The sequence below is a fragment of the Aethalodelphis obliquidens genome, unplaced genomic scaffold (genome assembly GCF_003676395.1).
Source record: "Aethalodelphis obliquidens isolate GAN/ISIS:26980383/991018 unplaced genomic scaffold, ASM367639v1 scaffold36, whole genome shotgun sequence".
Taxonomy (NCBI): domain Eukaryota; kingdom Metazoa; phylum Chordata; class Mammalia; order Artiodactyla; family Delphinidae; genus Aethalodelphis; species Aethalodelphis obliquidens.
This window is the reverse complement of record NW_020837980.1, coordinates 2,842,897-2,857,086: the sequence shown is the minus strand read 5'-3', so window position 1 is coordinate 2,857,086 and position 14,190 is coordinate 2,842,897. Positions and strand designations below refer to the sequence as shown.

The 14,190-nt window shown below is 39.5% G+C and overlaps 1 protein-coding gene across 3 annotated transcripts in view; it reads right to left on the bottom strand.

Moving 5' to 3' along the window:
• The window catches only part of IPO8 (importin 8), a 71,185-nt gene extending 65,976 nt beyond the window's left edge, over positions 1-5,209 (bottom strand). The window contains exon 1 of one of the 3 annotated variants that reach the window (XM_027129322.1): positions 4,779-5,209. In XM_027129322.1, the coding sequence (XP_026985123.1) occupies positions 4,779-4,862 (84 nt within the window). In that variant the 5' untranslated portion in view covers positions 4,863-5,209. The remainder of the gene's footprint in view (positions 1-4,778) is intronic. The other 2 variants (XM_027129323.1, XM_027129324.1) reach the window with 2 other exon arrangements.
• Between the last annotated feature and the right edge of the window lie 8,981 nt (positions 5,210-14,190).

The following is a 14,190-nucleotide window of genomic DNA, read 5'->3' as shown; positions in this document are numbered from 1 at the left end:
TGCCAGAGCAGCTTTTAAATTTAACAATGCCCAAGTGAGCCTGTGCTGATGAACTGCCTGCTGCCTGGGCCATTTCTCCCCATAGACATGTTCTACTTTGACCTATTCCTGAGTTTGGCCATGGTAACTTTAGAAGCAAAAAAAAAAAAAAAAAGAGAGCAGCCTATTCCTTCTGATCATATACCCTCCAGATGTCTAGTACCTGGACCTAGTACCTGTCTAGTACAGGCCTGCCACATCCCAGAGCTTACACTTGGCCTTGCCGAGTGACATTCCCAGAAAAGACTCATACTCAGTGAGGCTAAAGCCAGACCATGATGCAGAGTCTTTTCTGCTTACCTCCTCCCAGGAGCCTGGATCTATGGTGCATCCCTTTCAGTACACCACTAGGTTTATGCATACCACTCCATTTTTTAAATTTATCACCTTTCCTATTATATGTAATAGCATTTATTAAGATAAATGTTCAGGGACTTCCCTGGTGGCACAGTGGTTAAGACTCCACGCTCCCAATGCAGGGGGCCGGGGTTCGATCCCTGGTCAGAGAATTAGATCCCACATGCATGTCGCAACTAAGAGTTCACATGCCACAACTAAGGAGTCTGTGTGCCGCAACTAAGGAGCCCGCCTGCCACACCTAAGACCCGGTGCAACCAAATAAATACATATGAAAAAAAAAAAAGATAAATGTTTGACCAAAAATTTGGAGAAAACTGGCATCTTTAAAACATTGCTTCTTTCCATCCAGGAACATTATGCTTTCCAAGCCTTTCCATATCCTTCAGTAAAATTTTAAATTATCTTATAATTGCTCTTCCTTTCATCCTGTATAAACCTCAAAATCTTAAATCTGTTGTATATAAAGTAAATTGAAACCACCAGAAATTTAAAGTAGTTTTTAAGAAAACAGATTTCTTTTAATAGCAGTTTACAGGAGTCAAAATTAAAACAGATTTAGCTCAGTCTCACCTTCTACATTTATATTCTTGTAAAATAACTCACATTTATAACTTTTGAGATACTGTAAGATCCTGTAGTGAATCAATGATTGAAACATATATATTGTTTAGTTCTACTTATTATACATAAGTTTAGTTTAGTTTTAGTTCTACTTATTATACATAAGTTTAGTTCTACTTATTACTTATTACTTATTATTATTATTTAGTTCTACTTATTACTTATTATACATAAGTTTAGTTCTACTTATTATACGTAAGTTTTAGTTTACTTATTATACATAAGTACAAAATAACCTTTACACTTAGATTAATACTACTTATTTGGAAGTAGTTATAGTGGAGACTTTATTTCAACACTGTTGCCACTGTACACATTTTGGAACTCCTCTTTTCACAACTGTTTGACATTTCAGAGAACTTCTGCAACTTTTTGTCTTCTTTCAGCCTTGATTCAATCAACATTAATTTGACCAGCTAAAACATTCAGTGGTAAATTCAGATATATTCTCATACTACTTTCCTTACAAATATTTATCCAATTTTCTACCCTGGGCTTCAAGTTTCTAAAAGATAATAATAATACTATCTCTCAATGATTTCTTGAGGATTTTGGTTCATACCTGTGAAGTTTTCTGAAAATAAAGTTTCTGAAAATAAAGCTTTCTTGCTTAGCTAAATTCTGCATTTTATGAGAATTCATTTAAAGCAAAACCTGATGTTTTCCCACTCTGCCTCGTTGCTCCCTCAACATTAACTTTTCCAGTCCTCCAACACACCAAGTTGAAGGCCTTTACTGAATTTGCTCTTCCCTTTCTTCCTCTCCCAGTTCATCTGGTTCACTTCTTCACAATATCTAGGTCTCTGCTCAATGCCATTCTTCAGAGACTGATCACCCTACTTATACATTCCAACACTCTCTCTAGGGCTTTACTCTCTATAGCACTTATAACCTAAAATTGTATTATTTACTTTTCTGTATCCCCCACTAGAAGGTAAGGTCCATGAGAGCAGAGTCTTGTAGTAGTGCCTGCAAATAACCCGATAAATATGTTATTCACAGAAGCAAACTCTCTTAAAGGGCAATAAAAATGATACATACAGATGCATGGAAAAGGAGAGATTCCAAAGTGTGGCAATGAAAGTAAATATCTTGATTTCCCTTTTGAGGCCATGATTTATTAAAAGAAGACATCTTTCTGGATGAGTTACTGGAAAAAGATATCTACCCATTCCTACTTCCCTATGCTGCTGCTAAAGGGACTGCTGGGTTTAAAGACAATGATGAATGTGTACAGGATCCATTCTTAATATCCTTCAATAAAACTGAAAACACATTTTTCCAGAGAAACAATATTGGATATAGCAGTCAAGGAGCCAGTCACTGGTAACAGAAAGATGTTGGCTACAGAAAAATATAGTTCCAAATAAGAATTTATCCTTTGGGGCTTCCCTGGTGGCGCAGTGGTTGAGAGTCCGCCTGCTGATGCAGCGGACATGGGTTAGTGCCCCGGTCCGGGAAGATCCCACATGCCGCGGAGCACCTGGGCCCGTGAGCCATGGCCGCTGAGCCTGCGCGTCCGGAGCCTGTGCTCCCGCAACGGTAGAGGCCACAGCAGTGAGAGGCCCGCGTACCGAAAAAAAAAAAAAAATCTAGGTGCAAAAGAATTTATCCTTTGGAACACAGGCCATTATGTTTTGAAACTGCTTACTCTTCTAAATGGCAACTGACAAATCAATCAGTACACTATAGAAACTGCCCCTATTTCCTATGCAGAGAATATTTATCGTGGGGGGACCTAGACTAAAATATTAAATGAGCTGGACCGTAATCATTTATGGTAGATTACCCACCTGTTTATTCAACAAAAAAGGAGGTTACAGTGGTGGTAAAGGATAAACATACAAAATCCGACATTAAAACCATGTTTTATTAAAAGGTTATATGACATTATACTTTGGTCTTCTACTTACAATTCAAAAAAATACTTAGAGCATATTACAATCCAAAGCATTATACTAAATATAAATGCTAAATGAGTGACATAGCAATAAGCTACTTTTAGAAGTTGCAGAGGAAATTGTGGTCTGTGATTAGTTGGGTGGATATGGGGCAGGGCAGAGTGAGGTTGGAATGGATTTGGATTGAAATACCACGAAGAAAAGGGTAGAATTGGATCCTAAATGTCTCTTGCAGTTCTGTAGGCTTTCCTACCTACCTTTTCCACTTCTATAAATTCAACTGCACTTATATACTGATGACTCAGAAACAAAGCAAGGGTAGGCTAACAGAGGCAGGGTAGTACAACATGATAGCAAAGACATAATCCCTGTCAACACTATCAGTATAACATCTGGCCTCATTGTGAAGAGAAAGAGGCTAACTCGCCTGTTCATACTGGTAGATTGCAAGTTCAGCTCTTGCTTTGTTCCTCCTAACCAATGCCTGGATTACTACTCTTCTAGCCAAGCAACATATAGTACTTTTACCCTGCAAAGCCTGGGACAGGTACTGACTTTAATTTTCCCCTATTCTGAGTGAGAATCCTTTTCTCTTTGAAGCACCAATGCATTCCCTTTGGGCTTCAGTTCAACTCAACCTTCCCTCCAGAGTCAGTGTTTTCACTCTCCCTCTTATCTCTTGGAAATCCTGGATTCACACTTACTCCACCCAGATTTCCCATTAAAATAATCCCTGTCAGAGATTCACAATGGATATTTGCACTTTAAAGTCAACTCCAACCAGGGAAAACCTAAGTGAACTCCTACAGAAACATTTACTTAGGACAGTCGTTCTCACACTTTAGGAAGCACAGAATCACCTAGCTAGCTAATTAAAACATAACTGGGCCCCATCCCCAGAGTTTCTAATTCTTTAAGTCTAGAGTGAAGCCCCATAATTTGCATTTCTAACAAGTTCCCAAACGATGTTGATGTTGCTCATCCTGAGCAACACTTTGAGAACCACTAATTTAGGTATATTCTTTACATTTTAAGGATTACTGCAACCTCAGACAGCTGTCAATCTATCCCGGAGGTGGACCTCGTACTTTTTAGTGAGAGGTCTCTGATTCATTCTTACAGGTGAGAAGTAAAATACAAGCTAGAGTTTGGGATCATTAAATTTGGAAATGTCGGTAGTATCGCTGTAACATGGTCAAGGCTAGTTAGTAAGAATAGAGAATGGGGAATGAAAGAAAGTCTCACACATTTTACCGTTTATAAGAAGTCCCTACACTTACTACTCGGCGAGTCTTTCGCAAAGCACTAACACCATAAAAATTGCTTGTTCTTCCCAGAGCACTCTCCCGACAGCATTTCTCCAACGCTCCAACAAAACTCTGCCAATCAGTGTCTAAACGGTCCTGCCAACCCCACAGAAGCAGGCGATGGGCAGGGTTTCCCACAGCAACACCTAAAAAGAGCTGGGTGTGCAGAAAAGCTGAACTCAGATTTGAATTTTAAGTGAATTTTCCCACCAAGTCAGCGTACTTAAGGAAAAGAAATCACATCCCGAAAACACTAGCAAAGCTTGCTAAAGCTTCTTTTTGCGGACCAGGCAGGCTGAACAAACTGCACTGGGGAAGGAAAACGACATGAAAAGATGCAAAGGTGGCCAACAGGTGCGTGAGCCGTTGAGAAAAGATCCGGAGAGTGCGGCGCCACTGGACCCCGGGGCGGGGGCTGGGGCGAGGGTGGAACCGGCCGAGAGACGCGTCGGGGTCTGGGGCCCGGGGCCCTGGTGGGGGTGGAGATCAGGGGCGCCGAGGAGGGAGAGTCCGGCGAGCCGGCGGGGGGCGCCGCAGGCCTGCTCCTTACCTGGTTGAGTTCATTCTCAGCTGCAATCCGCAGCTTCGGGTCGATGGTGCCTTTCAGCGCCTGGATGATCCGGTTGAGGTCCATCTCCCCGGGCGGGGGCTCGGGGGCCCCCGGGCCAGTAGGCCAGACTGCAGCTTTAGTTTTTCTTTTGACCCTCTCAGCCTCCTCCTCCGCGACCCTTGCACTACCTCACTCCCCACCCCCCGCCACCGTCGCCACCTGCAGCCACTTGCTGCGCCACTCTGACTCCGCACCCCCTGTCCTCCCTTTCTACCCCCAACAACTCACTCTCCATTCACCCTTTTACGACAGCCGGTGGGAGGCGGGAGAAGTAAGAAGAGGAAGCGGCGCCTCCTTTACGGCGGCCTCTTCCCCCCGGGCGTGATGCTATGGCCGCCCCCGCTGGCGGCCACCATGCTGCTGTACGGAAAGTAGTCTCGGCTTCTTTCCCGGAGGGAAACCGGTTTCACTGGCTCCGGTAGGCGACAGTCTTGCTACCATACGGAAAAGAGCCTACCGCCTCTTCGGAGATCCGGAAACGAGCTAGCTAGGTCTCTTTACAGCTACATCCAAATTAAGCATATATGGATGGCGTGGCACTTTTTGTTAGTCTGAGCACTCTTTGGGCATTACAACTGAGCCTGTTTCAGGGCAGACTTGTTGGGACCTTGAGATCATCTAGCCCACAGAAGAACAAGGCTCCCTCAGTCTGTGGGAGCCATCATTCATTCATTCACTCATTCATTCACTGAACGGGTTTTTTTTTTTTGTTTTTTCTTATTTATTTTTGGCTGCGTTGGGTGGGCTCTAGGCACGCGGGCTCTAGAGCTCAGGCTCATTAGTTGTGGTGCTGGGGGCTTAGTTGCTCCATGGCCTGTGGGATCCTCCCGGACCAGGGCTCGAACCTGTGTCCCCTGCATTGGCAGGCGGATTCTTAACCACTGCACCGCCAGGGAAGTCCCTCACTGAACGTTTTTTAAACATGTATTTTTGGGCCAGAGTACTACGATACTTAGGCACCACATTATAACAAAATGAATTCAATGCAGGTTACTATGAAGGAACTTACAATGTGATAGAAGAGACAAATGTAAACAGAAAAAATATACTTAGAAAGTAACTGTTCCAGATCAGAGAAACTAACTCTATGCCTGAGGGTTTCTGAAATACTTCCAGATCTTCTCAGAAAAGTAGTGAAATGCAAGAAAAGGTATACTGTCTCCACCCACTGTGGCCGTATATGGCCCCAAAGTTTCAATGGCATAAAAATATTAAGGAACTAGTTGTTCCTGAAGTTAACCCAGAAAAAGAGAGTTTAATTACATTTGTAAAGAAGATGACTGTGGGCAAAATACATCTGAAGGCGTGTGATCTTTCCTGGAGCACGTAATTAAGACAGATTGGTTCAGCTAACTGGGTTCAATCAAGAGGGCAGAAACTTTGTGGTGGAAAACTTAGCTGCCTGAAAGCTCTCCCCTCTACAGGGGCTGTAAATGGGACCACGCCCTTCAGCTGGGTGCAAAAGTGCCTAGCAATATGTATCTGGTTGCTTCCAGTTTTTCCCATTCTCTACATTTCCATCAGAGTAGTGTTTCTTAAAGGTTAGTACTGTCATGTCCCTTCCTTGATGATTTCCCATCAACTTCAAGATAAAATACAAACTCCTTAGCACTCCAAATTTTTATGAATCATAGTGCCTTTCATCTTCACACTATTTCCTTATCCCACTCTTTTGGACCACATGAATCTAAAATGCCTTGACCTCTAAAATCTTCACTCCAATATCCTCTTTTCAATTTAGGACCTTCTCTTCCATCTCTGTCTCCCTCAATAACTCTATAACGGTTTTCCAACTCAGTCACTTTTCAGCCCTTCCTTAGTCTATCCATTCATGACTACACATCCTTCTCTGCTAATAAACTCCCAATTTAACTTCTCAAGTCTACCCTTGACCCACCGTGCAAACCGACACCGCTACAAATGTGTTCTTTCCTTAGGCTCAACAATCCTATTCCTTTCCTTTGCTCAGCACCACCTTCAGCATCTCAGCAACTGTTCCCACCCTCAATACTCTTCTCAAACTCCCTACCTCTTTCCACAGAGCTCTGCAAAGATGAACAAAACCACTAGGCTCAAATCACTCAAACACAAATTAATCTGTTTACCCCCCTTTACTTCCTTGCCTCCAATCTGAACCCAATCTTCTCCCATTTCCTCTGGGACCTTGCTCCATAAATCTCTATTCTATATATTATTCATTAAAATAAATTTTGAGTCTTATTACACACTTATGGTTGACAATTTGTAAAACTCTTTCCTATATTTTCAACCTTTCTCTCCACTGATTCAACCTCAGTCTAAAAATATTTCCCTCAGTTAAAAAACAATCTTTTTCAGTAATGCTCTCTAACTAACGTTCATTCTTTTCCAAGGAAGGGTCTTCATTCCTTGTCTCTACTTCCTTACTTCCTATTTGTGCTTCAGTCAGCTATTCCTAGGCTTCTGCCTTCATTTCCCCCACTGAAACTGCCAACAAAAAATGAACACGAATCCCTTAGTTGGTATCTAAGGTATATACATTTGATCTATGCAAGAGACAGTTTTAGTTATCTTAAAACCTCTCTCTGGTATCTGACACTGTAATATAGATATAGATATAGATATAGATATATAGATATATATAGTTTTGCAAGATGTTACCATTGAAGGAAATTGGATATGGGTACACAAGACCCATCTGTATTATTTCTTACAACTACATGAGAATCTACAATTATCTCAAAAAATTAACTTACAAAATATATAATTTAAGAAAGAGATGATGTTCCCATGAAAACTTTGTATGCTTTGAAAAGATTCAGTGAAGACAAGTTACTCAAAAATAATGCTGTCAAATTAGTGATGTCTGAGACAACCGGAAAACAAAAAAAACCAAGCATCTGATTCTGCTCTCAGATTTCTTTGCAAGTGTTTTAAAGTTGCTTTCCCTAAACTATATCTTTAACTTAGAAACGGCTCGTTGTTTATGAGTCCCTTTTTTTTACTACTATGCACAATGTGAGAGGATGTCTATATTTATTAACACATTCACCTTGTTTAAGGTAGAATTTGAGCAAGCTGTATTGTCTTGTTGTAGTATCATGGTTTGCATACGGCTTACCTCTCTGTGCCTGTTTCCTCATCTGCTTCCAAAAGACACTGTGAAGACTAAATGATATAAGTACATTGCCCATGGTACATGCTCAATATTAACTATTATGATTGTATTCTATTAAGGAGAGAGGAGAGACCTTATTCAACCTTTGATAAATGAGACATAGTGAGACAGTCTCACACTATGCCTGACACATAATAAGCAATTAATAAGTAGTGAATAAATGAATGAATGTGAGAGAGATAAGGGGTCTGAAACAGGATATGCACAGTAGGAATAAAGAAGGTAGGACAGATATGAGACATTTCGCAGGCTGAAGCATCAGAAATTTGTGACTGATACACAAAGTAGCAAAGGGAAGTCAAAAATGATTCTAGAGTATCAGGCTTTGATGACCTATGGGAAAACGGAAGGAGTATTATATTTTGGAGGGAAGATGAGTTTGTCTTTGGACATGTTGAACTCGAAGTGCTTATGGGTTATACAAGTGGAGATTTCCAGTGACAATCAGAAACTGACTTCTGGCTCTCACAGAAGAGCTAGGTGAGAAGGAGGAAGCTATGGCAGGGGGTTAGACGAAGGAGAAAGGGATGGAGTTAGAGAACTGTGAGTCACCTGTGTATATAGGTTAGTTGACACCATAGAAATGGATGACATTATCCTAGAAATATAGCACAGAGGATAACTGGCATGATTACAGCTCAAATTACAGAAAGCAATTTTCACTCCAAGCACTGCCACTGTGGCCTTTTTTGAGATTTAACATTTCAGTCATCTAAATGGAATATCACACAGTTGTCCTCCCCATCTGTTGGCAGCAGCTCAACTGCTGGTCTGTGTTAGCAGGCTTGAATCTAGTCCATACGGTAAAGACAAAATGGGAGTTAAAACCCAATGCACAAAAGTCTCTACCTGTAAGTTTAATAATGTATCTCTTAAACCATTTAAATGATCTGTAAGTGAATACAGTACGTTAATTTTGATTAAATGCCTCTACTTCAAAAGGGTCTATATTGGCAGAACTCTACATCATAGCACCTGAAAAACAGGCAAGAGTACGTACATACATCTAATAATGTAAGGTCTCCAGTATTTTGTTAGTATAATAAAGTCAATGGTATGGTAATCTCCTTTAAACTGTCACAGGTAACCAAAAGCCCTGAGTAGAATTTTCTAGAAGAATGACAGACCTCTCAGTTAAAGAAGAATTTTTTAAAAACAAAATATCAGTATATATAAGCTAAAGTAATAGGGGGTTAGGAAGTTTCTGATCAGAAGCCAGAAACTTCCATCTCCAAGAAACTAAAATGGTAGTAGTGGGCGGGAGGCATAGAAGCTAAAGAGAGTGGTATTAACTAAGACTGAAAATGAAATATGTACTTTCAAATCAGTTTTTTCCTCAAAATGTTCTGTTCCTTCATTTCCTCAGGCTTCTCACATTTCACATTGGAAAAGGAGTCATCCTGTTCAAATTCAGGACATACAAGAAATGATAACTTATGACAGCCTTAACTGGGTCCAGTTTATCCAGTTCACAGTGTTTATTCTGCTCTAGTAAAGCTGAGTAGTACATCTAAAACATCAGTGTGCAAAACAGCAATGGAAAATACGGTGAAAGCAACCACACCTGAGAACTAAGGAAGAGCAACGAGTACGGTAAGAAAGGCCGCGCTTGTATTTGGACTCAAAGCCTGGCTCAGGCACTACTGCTAGTGGTCTTAGAAAGTCAATCTCCAAGAGTCCCAATTTTCTTATCCCCTAGAAGAGCATCTACCTCACCAGGACCACTGTGAAGATCAAATAAGATTACACAAATGAGAGTACTCTGTATGAAGTGAAATGCCAATATTAGTGAAAGGTGAAAGGTTTTTACGGTAACTCTTCCATGCGTTATCCCAGGCGTGATGATAATTAAAGCAGACCCTCAAGCTCTAGCCAAGGAAAGACAAAGCAGGGTAAGTACCATAGCAATCTACCATTTTATCTTTAAAGTTTTTAACAAAAAGTGATATGTACATTTAAAGTTCTATAGTAATATGCAGAATGAAAAATACCTACTACAACCCCTTTTCCTTAAAGCCAACACTATCAAGTTTTGTACATACTACCAGAAAAAAAAAATAATTCAAGTAATCACATATATGTGCTTTTAGGAATTTTTACATAAATGACATTTTGCACACACTGATCTATATTCTTCTCTTCTGACTTAACCAATTTCCTACTGACAGGCATCTAGGTTGTTTCTCCAGTTCTTGCTGTTATAATTAATGCTATACACAGTATCTCTATGCATGTACCTTGGCATAATTCCAAAACTACTTGTAAATTCCTAGCAGTGGAATTTCTGGGTTAGAAAGCATATACTTTCTCTCTCCAAAAAGTACCAATTTTATTACCATCTACACTATGAGTGCCCCTTTTCCCACATGCTTGCCAAAATACGCACTTTACATATGCTTACTGTTTTTTTTTTTTGTTTTTTTTTTTTTGTAAGCGCATATGAACTGTCTCTTCACTTCTGTGGCTCCTTTTTTGGGCCATCTTTTTCGATTTTCTCCCACTGCAGGCAGTATTTGTCTTTTGACATTGTTTCCCCTAACAAGTTTTAGGGGAATAAATTCTATGTGTCAAATTTATCCATCTTTTACGGCTTCTGGGTTTTGTGCCCCACTTAGAAAGCTCCTCCCTACTTCCACATTGGTGTTCTCCCCCACAAAAATCATGCTACTACAAACCCCAAGACCAACAAGCCCCACCTCTGCACTCAAAGCTTCCAATCACATTCTTAAATATCAACAGTCAACAAATAATCACAAGATTCTGAGCAAATGTAACAATACAGATATAAGACTAGCACAAACGAAGTGCAGAAATAGACTACGGAGGGAAGAAAACTTTAAGAAAACCAACTATCCTTAGACAATAGTGCAATCACAAAACAAGAATGGAATACACATGTAAGGAACAAGATAACAGATGTGTACTTATAAATTTTAAACGCAGCAGAAATTTAAAACTCTGTAAAAAGGTCAGAAGACAAAATCAAGGAAATCTTCCAGAAAGTGAAACTTAGAAACAATAGAAAAGATGAGATTAAATAACTTGTCCAAGGAGGTTTAGCTTCTGAATAGTAAGATTTCCAGATATAGAACAGAAAAAAAAAAACAGAAGTGTGATAGAAATCAGAGAAATAATTCAAGAGATTTGCTCTCAGCAGATGAAATGGATAAAATGGATAAAACTGATATACTTGATGTGTCTGAACATTGATCTTTGTAGTCCCTGAGCCAGGTACAAATCAGATAACCCACCTATTTGGGTTTTATGGTAAATTAAAACCCACCTAAATTAATAATTTATTTCAACATATAAGGCCCTTGAAATAAAATGAATAAAAGAATAATGCTTAAGAAACTTACAATTAGTGAGCCTAAGGCCTCTTGATATTGATAATGGGTAACAATATTTTATCATCTGGCATTCAGAGTCTTGCACTGGTAGCAAGTGAGCTGTACCTATCAGTTTGTCAACACTTGCCCAAAAGCTGAAAAATGAGGACAAAGATATCAGCCTAATCATTAAAGTGGCAATTAAGAATACCCCTGAGGGCTTCCCTGGTGGCGCAGTGGTTGGGAGTCCGCCTGCCGGTGCAGGGGACACGGGTTTGAGTCCTGGTCTGGGAGGATCCCACATGCCGCAGAGCAGCTGGGCCCGTGGGCCACAGCTCCTGAGCCTGTGCTCTAGAGCAAAAAGAGAGGCCGCGGCAGTGAGAAGCCTACGCACGGCAACGTAGACCCAATGCAACCCAATGCAACTGTCTCCGCAACTAGAGAAGGCCCGTGCACAGCGGCGGGGACCCAATGCAGCCAAAAATAAATAAATAAATAAATAAATAAATAAAAAGAATACCCCTGAGATAACATTAGCATTATCTGGAGGACTTGGAGAGACAACTCAAAATTTTTTCATCAAAATAAAGTGTTTGGCGTGGGAGCAGAGTGGAATTCATATGGAAAAACTTTAACGTCTATATGCCAAAAATTATCTGGCATATAAAATACTTTATGCCTTGTAAAATACATAAAATATCATCCTAGTTATCACAAGGATCACAACAGAACATCAGTCAATAAAGGAATAAAACTTTGCAAACAGGGAAGACTGAAGTATAAAAACACAGTATGTGATGTCAAAGCACTGTAAAATTGTAGCTACTATGGAGTTTAGAAAGTTTCAATTTAAAAATGGAATGGTTGACAAGATACTTGGTATGGGAGGCAAGTGAGCAAACCTCTCAAAAATATTTCCTGCTTTAAATACCTGCATTTACTCACTAAATAACTTTAGAGGAGGTAAGAGTCAGTAGCTCACAATTCTTAAGGGAGAATTCATTTAACAAAAGACTAAAAGATTTAAAGTGAAAGGAAACTCAGAGGTGAATTTATAGAAAATCTATCTATAGAAAATAGAAAAACTTACTTTATCTCCCCTATCTCCACCTCCCGTAAGACAACTAAGAATCTATATATTCAGAGATACATAGTAATTTTATGGAATGCCTTTCCACTTCAGTCATACCTACAACAAGATCCTCTCAGTAAAATATAAGTTCCTTATACAAGGTCCCTAAATGTGCTTTACTTATCTATGGATCCCCATTACATCTCCTGCAAAGGTATCTAAAATCTGCATGTGTACATCTTTCTGTAAAGACATCTGGACTTTTACTAAAAGCTTCCAGAAGAACTGTGTCTTCAAAAGTTACACTGCTTCAGAATGAAAGATCTTGTCCATTCATTCCTTAAGTCTAAGAATAATTTTCTAGTTTATTGTCTTTACACTTAGGGAAATAGTATTTCATTTAAAATACTCTCCTAAAACATGAGTATTATCATGAAGGGATACCCTAGTTAATCAATCTCTTCCTGTTGGACACTTACCTTAAAAAATACAAAGAGTCATTCACAATATTTTTTCAATAAATGTCGATCATGTGCAGGACAAAAGACTAAGCTGAAGACCCTAATGCAGCAGAAAACAGTGGCTAAAAAAGACTGAGAAAGGCCTCATTGAACTTGATCAACAACTGTTCTTAAACATCAAGTTTTCCCCTCAAGCATCCAATCATATTTCTGCTTTCCTGCATACTTTTCATTTTGTGTTCTGGACATAAAAGCCATGAACTAATTTATTTAACTGGAACACTAATATCCCTAACTCACGAAGTACTTACCATGAATTGAGAAAGTTCTGTTAAATAGTGAATCACATTACATCCTCTATCTTGAGAGCACTGTACTAACACTTAACACCACAGAATTAAACATGACTTAAGGATTTAATTGCTGAACCCACACCTAGCTCAAAAATATTAACCATAATAATTTAATGCTCTTACATCTTCCTGAGATTATTTAACAACACAGAGTGAGCGGGGGATCAAAACAAGAACTTTCTGCCTCAGCAAGTGACCTGCTTGGTTGCAGGCTAAGAATGCCCTTTCTCCAACCCTTAATAAACTCTGGAATATTCGATCAAAATGTTTATTTTGAATTACTATTCTTTAAAGTAATTGAGAAACATATTATTAAGTTCTTAGTAGTAAGAAACATATACAAACTTAAATTGAGACGTGAGGATGTATGTCTAGAATGGATACTAAACTCTGGCATTGCCTGCTACACTGCATACGAGACAGTATATACACACAGCACCCTAAAGTTTTCCGAATGAGAAAAACACAATTACAGCATCTAACATTTATTAAATGCTTATGTGCCAGGCACTGTGTAAAGTCTTTTGGATAAATTCTTAGTTGAACTTCACAACTGCCCTGAGGCTGATCTATCATGCCCATTTTGCATTTCGGGAAATGGTCTTTAAAAAAATCTTTGAGGTATAATAACTTGCCCAAGATCAGTTACTAAGTGGCAAAATCCGCACTCAAATACAGCATTGCCCGACCACAGACCTTTGCTTTTTGATGACTAAATATTTTACCTACTCAAATTAAGAATCCACTAGAAAGCATAAGCCTTACTGATGGCGGACCAGCAGTATTACCCATGTATCGCGTACTGTACCTTGTATTGTTATTCATATAGTAGGTACTTGAAGATAGCTAACTAAAGGATAAAACACCCTACTGCAAAACAGCTTCAAGGAGAGTATGTGATTTGGCCAGTGGAAAACATGAAATCTTTTGATGAATGATATGTATAATAACAGAGAAAAGTAACTCTAAAAGGAGCTGTT